The sequence below is a fragment of the Equus asinus genome, chromosome 24, assembly GCF_041296235.1.
Source record: "Equus asinus isolate D_3611 breed Donkey chromosome 24, EquAss-T2T_v2, whole genome shotgun sequence".
Lineage (NCBI taxonomy): Eukaryota > Metazoa > Chordata > Mammalia > Perissodactyla > Equidae > Equus > Equus asinus.
Genome location: NC_091813.1, coordinates 14,545,166 through 14,564,879, shown reverse-complemented (window position 1 = coordinate 14,564,879; position 19,714 = coordinate 14,545,166). Strand labels below are relative to the sequence as shown.

The 19,714-nt window shown below is 42.5% G+C and overlaps 1 protein-coding gene and 1 pseudogene across 14 annotated transcripts in view; one reads left to right on the top strand and one right to left on the bottom strand.

The window, feature by feature from the left end:
• CD109 (CD109 molecule) overlaps positions 1 to 19,714 on the bottom strand; it is a 195,019-nt gene that overhangs the window by 91,178 nt on the left and 84,127 nt on the right. For all 14 annotated transcript variants that reach the window (XM_070496480.1, XM_070496473.1, XM_070496476.1 and 11 more), the window contains one exon: positions 517 to 556. In XM_070496480.1, the coding sequence (XP_070352581.1) occupies positions 517 to 556 (40 nt within the window). The remainder of the gene's footprint in view (positions 1 to 516; positions 557 to 19,714) is intronic.
• Positions 18,014 to 18,573, top strand: LOC139041817 (small integral membrane protein 29-like; annotated as a pseudogene).

Here is a 19,714-nt window from a genome sequence, read left to right as displayed (position 1 = left end):
TCAAAATAGCTATTCAGACTATAACTAACACAGAGTTCCCAAGCTTTCACTACCATCTTTCCTTCCTCTCTTTCTCTGACCCAATGAGACAGCTGGGTGACACTGTTTCCCTACGTGCTTCTCACTGTGACATTTTCAGGGAGCACCTGCAGAACGAGGACGACACAAGTGAGACGGACCGCCTCCACCAGTGCTGTGCAAATGCAGACACGGGAATCACGGAGCTGTGCTCCAAAGGCACCGTGCAAAAGCTTAAAGACGTTATCATCACAACAAAGAAGGAGGAAATTCTTCTTTATTCCCTCTTCTAGGAAGTTCTTCACTATTCTTTATAATGACCTTTTATTTATAACTTTCATTTTTACAAGATAAAAAATGTTTAGACCTATAAGAAACACCAGGATTTTACCTCAATTGGGAGTTTTACTTTAAATAACACATCTCCTGAAAATTTCTCCTATCTCTGTAAAAGGTAATAAATGTTTTTTCTTTCAAAATAAATTCAACAACTCTTACCATATTCTGAAACCTGAAATGATTGATAATACATCTGGTCCTATTGGGAAGAAGAAAAAAAGACAAGAAAATATATTAAGTTCTTATTTAATTATTTTGCTCGCTTACCTACTCACAAAAAGATTTAGAAAAGTTTTTAAATTACATTTATAAGGACTTAATGAAAAAACGGTTTATTTTTATTTGTAGAAGTTTATTTTTAGTCATTTGCAACATGCAGTCTGTGAGATTTCATGACTTTTTCTTGCCGACTCACTAACATAAAAGGTGACTTGCCCATATAATTCCCTGCAGATATTTAAACAAACTGCTTAATCTGACTCCCATCATTTGTGAAATGAGAACCAGATTAAATTAAGTAATTTAGGAATTTATAAAGCAAGAATAACACATGTCAAACAAACAGGAAATGACTTCAAATTTGTTTTGGATATCACTATCAAAAAAACAACGGAGAAAATGAAGTTACACATAATTCAAATATTTATAATAATCAAGGATACAAAATCATCATGGACCAACATCCTCTACGTTCCTAATTCCTTGAATTATTTTCTTGTATAACTCTTAAATCAATATACAGTACCCTATTTTAACAGATATTGTTAATTATTTCCTTTTCCAAGACCAACAAGAAAACATATGGCCTACTATATCTTTTTTTTCTAACTCCTTTTTCTATCTGTCCATTCTAACTCATAGGTAGTACTTTAAATAGAACCACTTCAAAATAGCTAAGTAATTCCACTAGTGAAATTTGTATTCTAATTCTGATTCCCTAAGTTTATCAAAGCAAATACAGATGCAGCTACAAACATCAGCTTTTTAAAAGATCACCCTCGATTAGTCTAAAGCAACTGTACACCAAGTTATTTTAATCCAAAAAGAAAGATATAGCTCATTTCAAAGTATAAAACAAATGTAACTACATTTGTTATCATGCTAACAAAATAATTGTCTAAAACTTGGCTTCAATGTTGTCATTTAAAGTAGACCCCCAAAAAATTGTGTTGCTCGGTCTTCAAGAAACTCCATATTTGTGACTTCTATCTTAAACTGTTTTCATGTCATGTATAAGAATGTTATAAATTACATGTATTTGATTCATTTATTAGTTTTAATTTGTCATCCTCAAAACCAAATCAAGAAGTTGATCTACCTTATTACCTGTTTTACTGATAAACAGAATTCTAGTCTTTAAATTAGTTTTTGCTTTACTTCTGAGGCCAGCACAGGTAAGGCTGTGGAATAAGCAATCTGACATGATGATGTCTCTGTCAGGTTAAATTCAGACAGCAAAGACTGGGTAAGGACCACCTGCGAAACACCATATGAGGCTCTGTAAGTAACCACAGCCCTCAGCATCAGAGGGGCAGTCTAGAGACGGAGATAGACAGAGCCAAGAGCAACAATGTGAGAGGGACAGCATCCTGAGTTTCACGACTGGCTTCTGCTTCCTCTCCCCCACGCTGGACTTACACATACTCCCATCTCTACCCCTCTTCCAAGACTGAGCTCAAATATGACTGCTCCCCTGAATCCCCAATCTAAAAGTAATCTCTCTGCCTCCAAGCACTTTAGTCCTTCCTTCTTGGTCACTTTTTACCCTCTGTCATAAGTATTTAGGTATATGGTTTATCTTGCTGCAAGTTCTTGGAAGGCCAGGTCCATATGGGACCATTTTTTATCCTTCATAGTTTATCCCTTGAGGTGACAATAGAGTGCCTGATGCCAAAAAAAAAAAGGGCTCAATAAATACGTTTCAGATTAAATAAAAATTACCAGCTTTGACAAATGTAGGAAATCAACTAATTTGTGTGGGCCTACTTTAAACAACACCCTTGAAAACAAATTTTAGGCAATTATTTGTTTAACACATAAGCTGTTACATTAGGTGATATTTTAAATGAATTCTCCCTTCCTGCCTCCTCCATTACCAATCACCCCTTACGATTCCTGGATCTTCTCTCTCTGTTCACTGTCTCCTTCCCCTTCATTCAGTTTACAAACATTTTCAAGTCCCGTTCCGTTGGTACTCTTAAGCATTTTTCTGACTGCTTCCTTGTTTCCTTAACTGTCCTCTCTTTCAAATTCTGAAATGTTGGGCCTTCCCATCCTGAGCCCAATGCTCTTCCCACTCTTTAGAACCTTAGGTGAGATATCAACTCTCATTGTTTTAACTAGTCTCTATACTAAAGACTCCTAAATCTTTATCCCTAGCCCATATCTCAACCCAGAGATTCAGATTCAAACCCACCTTCTGGACAGCTCCACCTGAATGTCCTACAGAACGTCCTGGACTTCGGTATCTGGATTTAGCCTCCACCAGGGACCTTTTCTTGATCTCCCCATGTTGGATTAGATGCCCCTTCTCTCCCATAATAATCTGTAATCTGTATGTAACTCAATTGTTTTACTTAATACAACATATTATTATTATCTGCTTTGTGTCCACCTCCTGTAACAGACTATGGAATCATTGGGATCACAGCAGCTAATTCAGCATGCCTTCAATGTCTGTTAAATGAATGCAGGTATAAAGGAACAAACGAGTTGATTCTTGTCCCCAGGCTGGTTCTTACAGGGCTCATCAGATTAGCCCCAGTCATCACACAGAATCTCCTGCAAGTAACTGAAATAACTTTCTCACAACCAGAATCACACTCCCCTGAAGAGGCACGGCCATCTGTCAAGCAACCCACAGAATAACCTTGCGTCTCTGCCCTGCACTTGGAAAGAATGTGAATGTCAAGGAGTGGAAGAAGCCAGACATCATGGAAAACTGAAGAAAAAGCAGAAACAAAGTGCTTCTTTTCACTGTCATTTTAAATTGTTCCCGTAAATCAAGAAATCATTTTGTAAGTGAGTGCTGATAGTGTGTCTTGTGCCAGACGAGGTTTTCCCAGGGTATTTATAAGTGGTGAAATGCAAATCAAGAAATAAATTATTTTACTGTCCAAGGGGTTTGAAAAGCAGAAATGAGTTTTGTAATTTTCAACATATTGCCCATTAGGCAATCAAGCCATACCAACTTTCACAACGAATTTAGTTATTTTAAAAAAATATTTTCACAAACTATACAATCAAGAATAGCAGAATATACTGCATTTTAATACTAATTTTAAATATTTATATTTTAATATTTTAAATTTAAATATTTAAAATTCAGAGAATTAGTAGCAATTTATGCCACATATAACCACAACACACTGATACTAAGTACTTTCATTATTCTAGAACAGGGATCTGCAAACTTTTTCTATAAGGGATCTTAGGCTTTGCAAGCCATATAGTCCTCATTACAACGACTCAACTCTGCCGTTGCAGTGCCAAAGTGGCCAGAGACAGCACCGGAACAAACGAGGCTGCCTGCGTTCCAGGAAAACTCCGCTGACAAAAACAGGTGCCGGGCTGCACTTGGCCTTTAGGCCAGGGTTTGCTGATCCCTGGTCTAAAAAATAAAATTCATTTCCAAATTGTTCCGTTAATTCTAGCTAAACTAAACTAAATTTGACTAAACTTAACTAAATTTGACTAAACTTAACTAAAAACATGGAGCAAAAACAACCCCAGGCCTTTTGTAGGAAGTACAAGTTTCATTTACTAAACAAATTTCCTTTAATTTCAAAGGAACAATCTTCTTCAAAATAAGTTTTTAGGTTTATTCCAGCTCCTCTAGTACAGCGCACGTTTGCTCACTCCAGCAGCTGGGGAGGGCAGCAGGTCTAAGCAAACACCTTTCCTGGGAGAGAACACATAACTCAGTGCCATCTTCAGAGCTCTGCCTTCCCCCACCCCCATGGTCGCTGTCCCAGTGGGGGAGCGCTCCTTTAGCAAACCTGCCCTTCAGCACACGAATTCACTCTCTAGCTGCGTCACATGTAAGCCTGTCTCACTTAGCTTTTCTAAGCAACTTCTAAACAGAAATGTAAAACAAGAACAAGGAGGTATTCTCAGTAATCTCTGTAATTTCCTTATCTCCTCATCCCTAAGTCCATAGTTCACTGTGACAGTATTAGGTTGTGGAAGTTGATCAAATAAAAGGGGAAAGAGAGGAAACACACCATTTTTACTACCTTCCTTAGCAATATGGTATGACTAGAGTGCAAATTGGAGACACGTGAATTACCAAAACCATCTATTCCAGCAACAGAATTTCCCTTCTCTAACCATGAAGCCCTCCAAGTCTTGAGAGGGTTTCTATTTTACCAAACTTGAAGGAATGTGACACACTACATGACCACTTAAAATATATATATTTTAAAATGCAGGTCAGCTTCTTCCAATTCTTGCTTCTGGAATAGGAAGAAATGCCAGGAACAGAACTGAGGCACAGGGTGGACTGTTTCATTTATCCTTTCATGTTCACTTGCGATCATTTCAATTTCCCAGAAGTCTGCCTCAGCACTGATCTCCAGTGTCTGGACTTCATTTTTATTTAAAGGTTAAGGGGCTGGCCCCGTGGCCAGGTGGTTAAGTTCACACGCTCCACTTCAGCGGCCCAGGGTTTTGCCTGTTTGAATCCTGGGCACGGACACAGCACCTCTCATCAGGCCATGCTGAGGTGGCACCCCACATGCACAACTGGAAGGACCCACAACTAAAAATACACAACTATGTACTTGGGGGCTTTGGGGAGAAAAAGGAAAAATAAAATCTTTAAAAAAAATATTAAGGGGCCAGCTCTGTGGCCAAGTGGTTAAGTTCATGAGCTCTGCTGTGGTGGCCCAGGGTTCGGATCCTGGGCGCAGACATGGCACTGCTCGTCAGGCCACGTTGAGGAGGCGTCCCTCATGCCACAACTAGAAGGACATGCAACTAAGATATACAACTGTGTACGGGGGGGGTTGGGGAGATGAAAGCAGGAAAAAAAAAAAAGATTGACAACAGTTGTAAGCCCAGGTGCCAATCTTAAAAGAAATTCAAAAAATTTAAAAAAAGATTAAGAAAAGCATTAAATTTTTTAAATCCAAGCATAACAGGACATTTAAATGGAAATATTTCAGACTCAGTTCTGGCTTTGTTCCCCAAGACAACAGATGCCAAACACATCCACGTTCCAAATGCGGGCACAACGCTACCATGCAGGACTGGCAAAGGAGGTTTCCAAAAACTAGTTTTGCAACTCTTAACCAAAAAGGTCAAGAAGAAAATAAACTAGAAAGGAATTTTAAGAGAAAGTGTTGATGTGCTAGGGGTCACACACGCCCCACCCCAGGGTTCAGGTGGGATTGTTTGCCTATCACTTCAAGCCTTGGAATGGGATTTCAATAGGACAATCCAGAGAGCTGGCTATGTGTCCCCAGGAGCGTCCTCAAGTTGCCAGTGGGCTGGCACTTGACATGCCTGAACAACCTGAAGAGCAAAATACTGCTACTGACCAGATGTGCAGACGGCTGAGCTAAGAGCGCGTGCTATGCTGGGGGTAGTCTGCTCCAGCTGAGTGTCAAGGAGCAAAGAAAGCGTGAGCACTTTCCTTCAACTAAATATGCAAAAAGAGAAAGCCAGCACGGCTTTGCCTTCCATCCTGACCAAAACCAACCACCAGAGGGGTAAGGCAACTTCAGGAGATGGAAGCTGGAGGTACACTGTAGATGCCCAGGAGCTGAAGATGGAGTTAGGAGCTGCTAGTTGGAGGAGACAGATTCAAATGCATTAAAGACACTTTGAATGAGATACCTCCCAGCCAATGGTAGGGACGCTCCAAAGAACCCACAAAAGAGTTGTAAGAAGGAAAGGTATTAGTTTTAAATACCTCCCAAGCCCAGAAAGCTCTGATGCCAGATGACAACAGTATTACGTTGTGGTTCAATGTAATACTAAACTTCCATTTTTGTAGGACAAATTTCTGTAAGACAAATATTGACAAATTCCTATGTGTCATCCTTACACATCAAGTAAGAATGTTTTACCCCTCACCTTCCTTCCTTCCACCCAATTCAATTCTGGGGGAGTTGAACGAGGCTAGTAGGTTGGGAACAAGCAGCCAGACCAGAGAAGACCCACGCTGAGAGAAGAGGGCACTGGATTTTATTGGACTGGACATATTATTACTGATTGGAGACTGTTTTGTATGTGTGCAAGCAACCAAAAATGACAGGACCTTTTATTACCAAGGAATAACCAGAAAAATGCTGAGATTTGCCCTACATTTGATCCAAGAAGTAACAAAGAATTGGTCCCAAAGAATAGGACTAAATGGCAAAAGAATAATGTGATTTTTTTTATTGCACCTGAAAAGTAACACGTGTTCAACCTCACAGTTACACACAAATAACTGGGCACACCAAACTGGCCAACCAATCACGTTAAGAAAGGCTGAGGATGCAGAGGGTACCCACATTTCTGACTCAAGACATTTTCCCACCGAAACAGCTACAGTGAGAGCTCTAGACTGATCCACTGAAGTTTACTCAATCCACACTATGAATGAATATATGGTATCTTTGTTGTTGTCCCTACTAGATACCATATTAATTCTCTCCTTCTTAGGAACAAATGTTGTAAACAATCTATCTATACTCTTTAATTACTCCTGTGATCTGGATTCCGCCTCCACTGTTTCACTGGCACAGAAGGGTGCTCAGTAAGTGATGGCCGCCTGCCTCTGCTAATTGCCCATGACCTCTCTGGGGTCTTGTTCTCCTGGAGAACTCCGCAGCACCTGACACTGTGCCCACCCTCTCTGAATGCCTTCCCCTCCACTCTGTGCCTGCACTCTCTTGGTTCTATCTTTCCAAGCCTGGCTGTTCTTTCTCTATTGCTTTCAGTGGCTCCTCTTCTTAGCTCCTGAATGGAGTGATTTCTGACAGATGAGTCCAAACAGCACCTGCTCATCTGTCTCCCCGAAACCAAGCTTTCAGCCCTGACTTCCCGAGAGCTTATAATGGGTGATTCTCCCAAAGGCCACACTGGAAACCCAGAGGCATCTTTGTTAAAAGATAAACCGAAGCATATTAAAAATTTTAAGAGTTTATTTGAACAAAAAACTATTAGAATTGGGCAGCACCAACCCAGCAGTGGTTAGGAACACTCCTCCCACATGAGCTTGGGGAAAGACTTTTTATAGAGAAAAGAGGGAAGCAAAGTAAGGAAATTATTGATTGGCTACAGCTTAAAGCCTAGTTCACTATTTGCAGTTGGTTGTCCTTAGCATTTTATTTTCGTAACCTTGAGGCATTTATCGGCTTCGATTTTGGTTTGCTTACATAGGCCACCATAGCATTAGACCCACGTCAGTCTAATGGCCTCCTAGTTTCATGAATTTAATACCTCTTACTCCTCTTTCTCCTTTGCCCCAGTCATGATCCAGTCGGTCACTAATCCTAATGACTCTTCCTGCGAAGTGTCTTGAATCCATTCATCCCTCTTCAGTCTGTGCTGCTCTAAAGCAAGCCCACCTGCCCTCCGCCTGGACCGCCGCAGCCTAACGCAGAGGCAGACACACAGTTGATCAGCAGCACTACGAAGCCCTCACCATCTCCCCAGCTCCACTTCCTCTCCCTCTAACTGCCCCACATGCCACAATCTTCCTAAAATACTACTGCAATCATGTCACACTATTGTCTAAAAACTTTCTACAAAAATCAACAACAAGGCAAATATTGATGATTTTTTTGTTGTTCAGGGGTTTATCATAAGCGTGTCATTCTTTCTACCGAATAACATTTGGGTGTTTTTACATTGCACACGCATCACTTTTATAATCAAAGGAAAATAATAAAAGTATAATTTTTATATATTTTAGAATTTGAGAGACTCGTTCACATAATTTTGGCTTTCTTTGTCCTCAGAAGTCTCATATGAAATTTATAATATTAATTGACATTCAAACTAAAATAAAAGTTTTTAGAGCTCCCCACTGTCTCACAAAATGAAATCTAGAACTTTAGCTTGACAGCCAATACCTTCCACAGCTTGACCCACAAACTCTTCCAACTTTCTCTCTGACAACCACTCTCTACAAGGCCTCCGCTCCAGGCAAGCGCCTGCTCCTGACTGCAGCCCTGTCACCCAGCTCCAAGCCTCACCCCACCCCACCCGCACCGGTCCCCATCCCAGTCTGACAGAGCCCTCCACCCTCATCTGGTTGAAACACGGAATTTTAAAGATGTGAAGATGCTTCTAAGTTCTCTGATCCAAGCCCTGTTTTTTTTTACAGCTGTGGAAATGAAGATTCAGACCTGAAATGAAGGCCCACAGTCCCTCGACAAGAGCACTAGGAACCAGGTCTGGTAACTCCCAATCTAATGCTGTTTGCATTTACTGCCTGAAGCCTTCCCTGACTGTAAGCTCCTCAAAAGTAGGGTCTGTGTCTTTCCATCTTTAGATGTTTACTGACTGGTGTTTCTTCCCACCTAACACACAACAGGAAAGTTCCATATTTTTAGCTTTATTCAGATCCCTACTAATGTTCCTATGCTTAACCATAATACCTACAGAACAGTAATCATCCTATCAGTAATATCCTATCTTTTTCCCTCTTTTATTTTTACCAAAAAATTAGCAAAGAACTTAAAATTAATAAGAAATCACCATGTAAACATCATCCAGTAGAAGTGTCAGCAGATGTATATGACCTACTTAAAGAAATGGTAAATGTGAAAATGACTGAGAATGTTTACCGACATTTACACTGTCCTTTCCTTTCCTGTTTAGTCTAAATATCTGTGGCCTGAACTGCAAGTGTAACATATTTCTCTAGAGGTTTCCAACCTGATTTCAACACCAGGATCAACTGTGATAGGTTCAATAAATACAGATACCCAGCTCCCACCCCAGAACTACTGAATCAGAATTAACAAGGCCACAAGCCACACATAACCAGCGCACTCATTCATCCATCCGCTCACAGAGGGTCACTGCACCCAAGCGCCAGGCATGTGCTGCATGGCAGGGATGCACTTTCCCAGCATGGAGCTTTTGATCTAGTGGAAAGAAAGATATTTATCAAATAACCACACATGTAAGTATATAGTTACAAATGATGATAAAAGCCGTGAATTACATTTATAAGGAATTACGAAATCTGAAGGTGAGGCTGGAAAAGTAGAGTGAGATAGGGGAGGGCCTTATATAGGCCATGGTAAAACATCTGAATTTTATTCTGAGGGCAATGGAAAGCCTTTGGAGAGTTTTAAGCCAACTTAATCTAGTTTGATGTTTAGATTATTTTTTGCTGCTGTGTAGAGAATTGCTTGCAAGGGGAAAACAGTAAATTTAGCGTGCTCCATTAAGAGACACTGCAAATATCTGGAGAAAATATGATGATGGCTTGGACAAAGAAGGTAGAGGTAGGCATAAGAGAAGTAGATGGATTTAAAATATATTTAAGCATAAAATCTATGGGAATTGGTGAAGGCCTGGATATGCATGGTAAGAGAGCATGAGACATCAAGGAAAACTCCAAAGTTTTCACCTTGAGCAACTGATAGATAGTGGAGTAGTTCAGTAAGATAGAAACACTGTTGCCTCAATAAAAATAAATAAGATAAATTAAAAAAAAAAAAAGAACTGCTTTAGAAGAGCCAGGTGTGGTGGGGGAAGACCATAAGAATGATATTCGACATGAGGAGTTTGGGATGTCTTAAAAACATCAAAGTAGAGAAGTTAAGTAGGCATGAATCCAGGTACCCAAGGGTTACTGTAAATATTCAATAAGATTACCCTTTGACCTTGTTATGAAAAGGATTTACCCTTGTCAGTTTACTGTTTTCTTGTTTAACCTGGGGGGTGACTCAAGGGTCACAAGGACTCATGAGCCTGTTTTACAGAAGAAAAGGAGTGCCTTCAAGGATCACCAGATAACCAGCCCCTAGCTGCCATTGATGCCCCAAAGTCAGATTGCCCAGGGGCTTTTCAGGAGTGAATAAAACACGGACTATCCCTTTTGTTTCTCTGAAACTCCTCCTGCCAAGCCCCTTAGCTCTATAAAACCCCCTGCTTTCTGCTCTTGTCAAGGCAGATTTGAGAGAAGCTATGCTCCCACCTTCTTGTTTTGGCCAAGTGGGATAAACCTTTCTCCGTCTCTGAGCAGTGATGTCTCAGAGACTGGCTCACTGCACGTGGGCACACAAACTTGACATTAAGAGGCATCAGGCAGATGGCTATTGACAAATAAAAATGGCAAGCAATAAGCATCTTTCCTTAGGCTAGAAACTGATTGCTGTGCTCACCTGTGACCGCCCAGCTCAAGACAATAGACTTGCCTCCTGCTACGCCCTCTGAGATAGCAGACCCCACTACCTGCTGTGTCCATCAAGCGCTGTGCTGACAGGGCAATCTTGTGACTATTGTAGGAGGGACATTTCAATCATATGTGAAACGTTCTGTTTGTGGGTATATAACCACTCTGTACACCTCATTTCTTTGGTGCCCTTTCTTCCTTTGGGAAGAAAAGCCCCCAGCCATGGTCCTCAGATTTCAGCTCAGAATAAACTCTCCCAAATTTTCATTTATAGATTGGTTATGGATTATTTTCCTTGACACTATATAGGTCTGGAACTCAGAGGTCTGGGCTCTCAGAGAGGCAAGTTTGAGAGTCATTAGTGTATAGATGGAAAATGAAACCATGTCTACGGATGAACTTGCCTAGAGTGAGAAATGAAGGAAACTTAAAACCAAACCTTACAACATGCCCATATGTAAGAGAGAATAAATGACAAAAGGGGCCAAGGAGAGGAATCCAGGCATGCAGACAGAAATCCAGGTGGCAGACTGGACTGAGGCGGGAAAGCGGTAGGCAGAGAGATTAGATAACATTTTCTTTTTAGAGGACTGGGTAGAATGGGAAAGATAAAGAAAGTGAAGTCACTGGAGGGGAAAGTGGTGTCAATGTTCAAAGTTCCTCACTCTCTTTCCCTTTTTTTTTAATGTGCAAGATTTGAGTGTATTAGATTTTGTGGAAAGATCAAGGAGAGAAAGAGAGATCTAAGTTGCAGAGTCAGGAGAAAGAAGAGATGATCGATACTGTAAGGTTTCTGAGAAAGTAGGAGAAGGCAGAAGCCAGTGAAGAGATAGAGGTTTGGTCTTAGATATGAGGAATTACATCTTTCCTGTAAAAGAAGAAGAGAAGCATGAGACGGGTGCAGACCCAAGAAGACGTGCAAATCTGGCAGAGGAGGTTAAATTCCTATCTGATGACTTCTGCTTTCTCTATGGAGTAGAAAAGGGGATTATCCACTGAGGGTGATGACGGTGGGACCATCTCCACATGAGATAGCTTTTCCTGAATCCCTTCTCTCATTAGAAAGAACTGCAAACATTCTAGTACTCATCAAGACTGGAAGTAAACATCTGAAGAACTGAAGTCGTTCTATACCCAATAGTTACTCATGGTGACCAGGACATGGGAAGAATGGGTCTAACCAATAACCAAGACACAGATCACACCAGGCTCCAGCTAGAAGGCCAGGCATCCAATACCACCAGTACTTTCATACTTCTGGAAAGTTTACCACCTGCAGTACAAGTGTATTATGCTATAAAAGGGACAAACTGGTTTTCTTAGTAGAAAAGTACTAACAAGTAGACATTCTCTTTAAAAACAAACAAAAATCACTCTTTTAACCTTCTGTGTTCCTACTGAAAGTGGGAAGAATTGGGTTTTTAAGGACAGGAAACATGAGCACCGTTCTTGGGCACCTATCTCAAGCAAGAGGAAAAAGCAGAAGTGTAGCTACAGCTTCATATTGAGTGGGAAAGTTACCCTTGAGGCAAAATAACTCTATTTCTTGCTCAGTTCTCCTTTTCTCACTCCACCCAGAACAAGAACTCATTTCAGCTCCCCACCCTGATACCCAGCGCTACCGCCAGCAGTCAGAGTCCAATAAGATAATTTCCCAAAACTCCCTGTCATTGAAAACTAAGTGTCATATAAAACTATGCACATGTCACCCCAGGATCAAGTCCCTGCTTTTGACAGTGCACTACAGTCACGCACTGCATCATGGCGCTCCGGCCAACGACAGACCGTGCACATGACCGCGGTACCGCCAGATGGCGCCTACAGTCTGGGTGTGCAGAAATTCTCCTCTACCCTTCAGTTCTTCTGGCTGGTCGAAGAACTAAGTTCACAGGAGACAGATTAACAGGAGAAAACAAACAAAAGATTAACAACATGTGTAGGTGGGAGAAACCCAGGAAAATCAAATAACTCACCAAAATGGCTGAAGCCCTCACCTCAAATACCATCCTCAGCTAAAGTCCAAAGATGTGGGTGGAGAGACTCAGGGACTTCAGAGCGACGGAAGGCAGTTCACAGGGAGGAGAAAAGCAGCAAACGTTTGGAAAATAAGGGTTTCTTTGGAAGAAACAGAAGACACAGAGGGGAGCCCAGCAAACAGGCTTTTCTAGGCTCCTCCCTGTCCACCACCTGGTTCACGTGATGCTAAGGTGACAGCTGCTTCCTGAGACAGGTTTTCTGTTTGTTTGTTTGTTTTTGCACGGGAAGATTCACCCCAAGATAATGCCTGCCAATCTTCCCCCTTTCTCCCCCTTGAAGCCCCAGTACATATTTGTGCATACTTGTAAGTTCTTCTCGTTCCTCTATGTGAGCCACCGCCACAGCACAGCTACTGACAGATGGGTGGTGTGGTTCCACACCTGGGAACCGAACCCAGGCTGCAGAAGCAGAGTGCATTGACCTTTAACCACTAGCCCTTCAGGGCTGGCTCCTGAGACGGGTGTTTTTATCTGAACTCTTATAGGCGGTTAAGGGGTAGGTAACAAGAAAAACTTTCTGAGTCTTTTGTTTCTTAAAAATAATCAGCCTGGGGGCTGGCCCCATGGCATAGTGGTTTGGTTTGGCACACTCTGCTTCAGTGGCCCAGGTTCATGGGTTCAGATCCCACACATGGACCTATACCACTCGTCAGCCATGCTGTGGTAGTAACCCACATACAAAATAGAGGAAGACGAGCACAGATGTTAGCTCAGGGCCAATCTTCCTCACCAAAAAAAAATAACAATAATTATCAGCCTAAAATAATCTTCATGTTAAAGAGATACACTTTGAGGTAGCAAATTTTGTTCCCCTCAGTACAGTCTATGATGTTCCCACAACAACAAAGGCACCTGATGACGAATTTCTCAGAATGAATCACTGTTGTTAAGTGACGCAGGACTGTATAATAACATAAAATATAACCACTGAGTACACTCCGCAAAGGGTACACGGGACCTTTCTGTACCATCCTCACAACTTTCTGTGAATCTACTTCAAAATAAAAAGCTATTTTAAAAATTAATCTTCTTCTGGTTCATATCACAAGATTACACAGTCTGCTAGGTGACAGCAAGCTAACCCTTAGTAATCTATTAGTGGATGTTAGCATATTTCCCCTACCGGGTAACCTCTAAGCTGTAACATGTGTCTCCTGGACTCACACCCTCATCCAAAGCCACCACTGCTGCACTCGAATCTGAGACAATGAAAATGACCCCACGTGTGAGGGAGTGGTCCACACGGCACCCTCAAATCAGGTAATGGAGGTGGGCATCCTCTCCACCAGCGCAGACAGCAAGCCCTGCTGACATCTAAATTCAACCGCAAAAGTGACCATCTTGAAACAGCAAGTGCTGCACATAATAAATAATTTACCATCATAGAGCTGAAAGTGTCAGGAAGCCTAGCTTTTAGCCTGACCCTACCACAGGATGGTGTGAGCCTAACCAGGTCATGTCTCTTCTCTCAGATTCTTTTTCCATAAAATGAGGAGATGGATTTGGGCAACCTCTAAGTTCCTCACCAGCACTGACATCCTACGATACGTGCTGGTGGTTCCTCAGATCCTGTGTTTCACTGATGATCGGGACATGCTAAAGTCCAATCCCAAAGTTATCTGGCTGATGCCAAAAAGATATACCTGAAGGGAGGGGTAGGTAAGAGACACCTGAAAGGAAGGGAAGTGTAAGGGCTGCTTCTGCAGGGAGGAAGAAGTCAAGGAACTCCTCACAAAAGTTAGCTTAGGGTCCAGAAACTAAAATGCACAGACAAGAGCAGATCAAATGACTCAATCAAGTCAAAGGAATAATATGGCGCAAAGCCTGTGAGCGCATCAGGACTTTCATAAGAGACTAGGATATTCAGTTCTTGGCTGAAATCTTTTTTAATTTTCAAAATCAGAAACTTAAGCACATTAATCCAAAATGCCTGTTTTTCCACTGGCCCACAGGTGCATCAAATACAGCGACTACATAAACTGCCAAAAGTGAAAATACATGAACATGGTTCTACTAAGTTGTAGCGTCATACAGAAGAGTGAACCATCACAAAGCATGACAACCAACAGCAAGAGTCTGGGGGAACCGTGCATTCACTCCGCTCACTGCATCTTCCATCCCAAAAGCATTCCTACAACAATCTGACCTATATAGGTCAGATACTATATTAGACAGAATAAATACAAAAATCAATAAAAGAGAACTCCTGCCTTTGAGGAACTCACAGTCTAATTAGTAAGGTAGTCATATTTTTAAAAACTACACTGATCACAGTTTGGAAAGAGGAAACAAATTCTGGACATCGATGGTGTTGATGGTTGCACATGAATGTACTTGATGCCACTGAACTATATATGCTAAAATGGCAAATTGTATGTTATGTATCTCATACCGCAAAAAAGAAGAAAAGGAAAAAACCCCTGACACTGGTCAGTGCTGTGGTGGAGGCGTGTACAAGGCCCCTGGAAGAATGGAGAGTGAGGTGCTGACCTCTGCCAGTCAACGGACTAAGACTTCAAAATTCAAACACCGACTCCTCCCTCATTTTCCACTGCACATGGAAGTGAGAACTTGAGGTCTTTCCCAAAAAAGCAGTCTTCTTTGAAGCAGAGGCCAACAAAAGTATCTGGGAAGACACACCCACACTCCAGAGAGGATGCCTGTTTTCCGAGCTGTCACGGTTTGCGCCATGCTTTCTGTTAGGCTGTCATCACAAGCCGGGGTTACCAGATGCTACTTGTGGAGCGCTTCACAGACGGGAACTGTCCGAACAAAGACGTGCTCTTCTGCAAAGGACAAACGGCTCCAGACAGACCTTCACAGCAAAGCAATGACTCAGGCAACAGCTGGGCAGCAAGGACAGAAAGATAAGGAGCATTCTGGAAGGCTATAAAAGTGGAGAGGTGCTGGTAACCTTTACCTAACCTTTCCACAACAACTACCTGAAGAGAAAGTAGATGAAACTGTATAAACAAAGGCACGATTCAACGCAGACTGCTTCGGAATTACATGGCAACCTGCTGCCCACAATATGTTATGAGGGGCTCCGAAAGAGTGAGTTCAAGCGTCGGGGCTGCGGAGTTTTCTCCGTCTCTTTCTTGTCCCCACCCAACACTGGCTTCAGGGTGAGACAAGGCTGAGAAACTACAGCCAGTTACAGCTGAACAAACTAAAAGATTATCTAGTTCAGTGGTTCCCAAGCTGGCAGTGCATCTGAATGACCAGAGAAGCTGTTGTAAAAATAGAGACTGTCCCAAACAACCTGATCTCGCAAGTCTAGGGTGCCAGGGAGCTCTACAGGGCTGGTCATCTGGGCAGGTGCACAGCTGAGCCTCACCACTAGGGAGTTCAAAGAACAAGCCAGGGCCTCCCCATTCCGCACCTCTTCCAGTGCCCAAGACTGCCTCTCAACGGAACAGACAGAAACTAAAGATGCCTGGCTGTGGGCACATACCAGCACTTCTCAAAATGTGGTCTGGAGAACAAACATAATTTCCCGGAGTGCCTCTTAAAATGCAAATTCCTAAGTCCCATACCAGCAATACTGACTTGCAATCTAGGGGTGGGGCCTGGACTGTGCATCTTGAACAAGCTCCCCATCAAGTTGATTCTTAGGCACACTGATGTTTGAGAACCTCTGGTAACTTCTAGCAACTAGAGCCTCAGGTGATAAACTCAGCCGCATACGCCACTCTGGGAGGGAAGACAGGCTCCCCTCCGCCACTGAAGAGAGAGGACACAGGGCTGCAATCATCAAGTAGCAGAGCCCTCTCGGTGACTCTGCTCTTCCTTCAGGTTCTCAGAGGAACGTGAGCACCCACGCTTGGGTCACCCGGAGGCCTGGAACTCTGGCCGTGGGCCACCCCAGGGAGAGAGCTGGTGTGGCCAGATCCCTCCCAGCTCTCAGGAGCCTGGTGTTCAAACACCAGCATTAGCCTTTCTTTTAAAGAACCTCTAAAATTGCCTTCTAGTAAGCTGGAATATAATATTAAAATCATAAATGCAAGGACATTTGCAACTAAGTCTGGTAAATACATACAATGGAACATTATTCAGCCTTAAAAAAGAAAGAAACTCTAACTCATTCTACAACATGGATGAAGCTTGAGGACATAAGTGAAATAAGCCAGTCACATAAGGACAAGTGCTGTATGACTCCACTGACATGAGGCCCCTAGAGCGCCAGATTCACAGAGACAGAAGGTTGCCAGGGGCAGGGGGTAAGGCAGAATGGAGAGCTATTGTCTAATGGGTATGAGTTTCAATTTTGCAAGACAAAGAGTTCTGGAGACGGATGGTGGCGATCGTTGCTCAACAATGTGAATATATTTAATACCACTGACCTGGAGACTTAAAAATAGTTAAGATCGCACATTTCATGTTATGTACATTTTGCCACAATAAAAATTGAAAAGAAAAATTTGTAACTCTTTGGGGAGGCCAAGGATACAGTCAAGAGATAGATACCCAGAGATAAAGCACCCAGAGAAATACTGCAAAAGAAATGAAAATACAAGCAATGTCTAAGTTTTAAAACAAACTACCTTGCCAAGGTGTGTTTGTGAGATGATTATCAAACTGGAGCACATTTCCCCGTTCGACCTGTAACGCAGCCGACGTCTAGCAGCCCTGTAAACACACGCCTGTGGAGAGGTGTTACAGCTGGAACAAGCCTCTTCCCTCTGAGGGGAGGACCCTGTGCTCCAGCAAGCTAAGTAAGAAGCGATGGAAAAGGGCTGGGAGAGAGGAAGGGAGCAAAGTGCAGGAGACACAGAGAGGAGGGCATTTCTTCTCAAAAGCAGAAGCACAACCCTGAAAGCAGCAAAGAACCACCCACATGCCACACAAGCACAGACTCAGCATACGCGTAAGGAGCATACAGAAAAGGTCAGTGTTAAATTAAATTTCACCAATTTTAAGAGGGCTGAAAAATAATAACCATCAAGGGTTGCTTTGCAATTTAATTAAACTAGCATTGTAAAACCTACATAAGTCTATGAAGACACAGGAACTTACTGGGCTGCACCATCATATACTGCACAATAAAACAGATAAAAAATAAGAATAAAGACCTAGAAATTTTACTAGATCAAAACAATTACTCATCATAAAAAATCCTGAAGGTGAGAAGCAATATTTGAAGTTAGAAAGCAATTTAAGAAATCTAGAAAGGTTAACAGTATGCTAAATGGCATTCTATAAACGAACATGTCGCAGTTGTGGAAATGCCAAGGAGCCACTGAGTGTGCTTGCCCTAAAGGACCGTTCTCCTGACCCAGTGGAGAGGGTGATCACAAAGCACCACTCTGCCCGGGAGTCAACCGAGGGTGTCACGCCCGAGCTGCAGCGGCGGGAGGGAGCCCAGTGGAGGCCCTCCCGAGACACCACTGCCCCTGCTGCGAGGTCATGAGTAACAGCACAGTTCCCAGTGCCCTCCGGGCCAACAGAGACTCCACGGTGGGCTACATGCTGGGGCCTTTCTTCCTCATCCCCTTGGTCGGGCTGGTTGCGGCTGTGGCAATGTATGTCCAGAAGAAAAAGGGGGCGGACGGGCTTCGTCATCACCTGCTCCCCATACAGCTGTGACCCGGCTGAGGAGCAAGAGGAGGCTGAGCAGGAGCTACTCTGTCGGGGGGCCCCAAGGTGGCACACAGCTGGCAGAGTTGCTACCAGCACAAGCAGATGCCCTGGTTGGATGTTAAGACATGATCTGACCCCTTGCCCTGATCTTCAGAACCGTGGGGCCCCGTGGTCTGCCTCTTCCCCTCCCACTTGTGCTCACCCAGCTCCTGCTGGGTTCTGCGTCTCCATTCCTCCTCCCATCTGTCCTCAGTGGCTCCCATTTCCTAAGCCCCTGCATAGCAGCTGGTCCCTACCATCACCTCACTCCCCCCAGGCCTTCAGTCCTTTGTGGACTCCCGCCCACTCCCAGGCGCTAATGGGAACTTTTTCCTTTCGGGGTGGAAAGGTGGTGGGAAACAGAGCTTTGCCCTTTCCATGGGGCCCTTTCTCTAGCTCGCCCTGATTTGGCTTTGGGGTTGTTTCCATGATGGCAGGGCCTGATGTATAGTACTCAGTATACACATTTTGTAAATAAAATGCTTTATGGCTAAAGAAATTTTTAAACGAAAAATAATAAAAAATAAAAAGCACCACTCTGATTATCCATACAGTCAGTACAAATCAAAGCTCTGATCAGTCCTATATTTTTTAATACAGTGTCCTTCAGTAGTAATACTAGGATCATTCCATATTTTTTCTAGACACAAAATAGGATTTCAACACATTCTCCTGAAAACAAGTATTTTCCCCTCCCTGAGATTTATAGTGAGAATGCTCGCTGCCTTAGGAAAATAAAAATATGGTCTATAATGGTGGACTATTTAAATAATAAATATATTTCCTCCATAGTCATTATTCACTGCTAAAAGAAAAGGAGTTTAATAGTAAGCAACATACAGTCCTTGAATGTTGTGCAGGAGAAAAGGAAAGATAAAACCAGAGACAAAGTTTGGGTCCGGGTGTGCTTCTCATATTTCTTTGATTATACTGACCCCTGGTGGCCCTTGAAGGACTCTTTTTTTTCTTTCTTTTTTTTTTTTTCATTAAAGTGGCTTATTTTTCCTTAGTTGTATGCCTTAACATTACATCACCCGAGGGATCCTTTCACAGGGTAATGTGTACCAAATCATAACATGGTACACTTTAAATATCTTACAATTTTATTTGTCAACTATACCTCAATAAAGCTGGGGGGGGGGGACATTATACTACCAATAATAAGTACCTGATCAATATGCTTGTCAAAAGGATAAAGACGTTTATAGAACGTGGAAAAGGGGAAAACTATATTTCATCCATATAGACAAATGACTATCACGTAGCTTTTGTACATACGTTTGATAAATATTGACTTCCACCTGTATGCAAAGCACTGTGCTAGGTCCCAGGGACACAGGAGTGAAGGAGCCCTGAT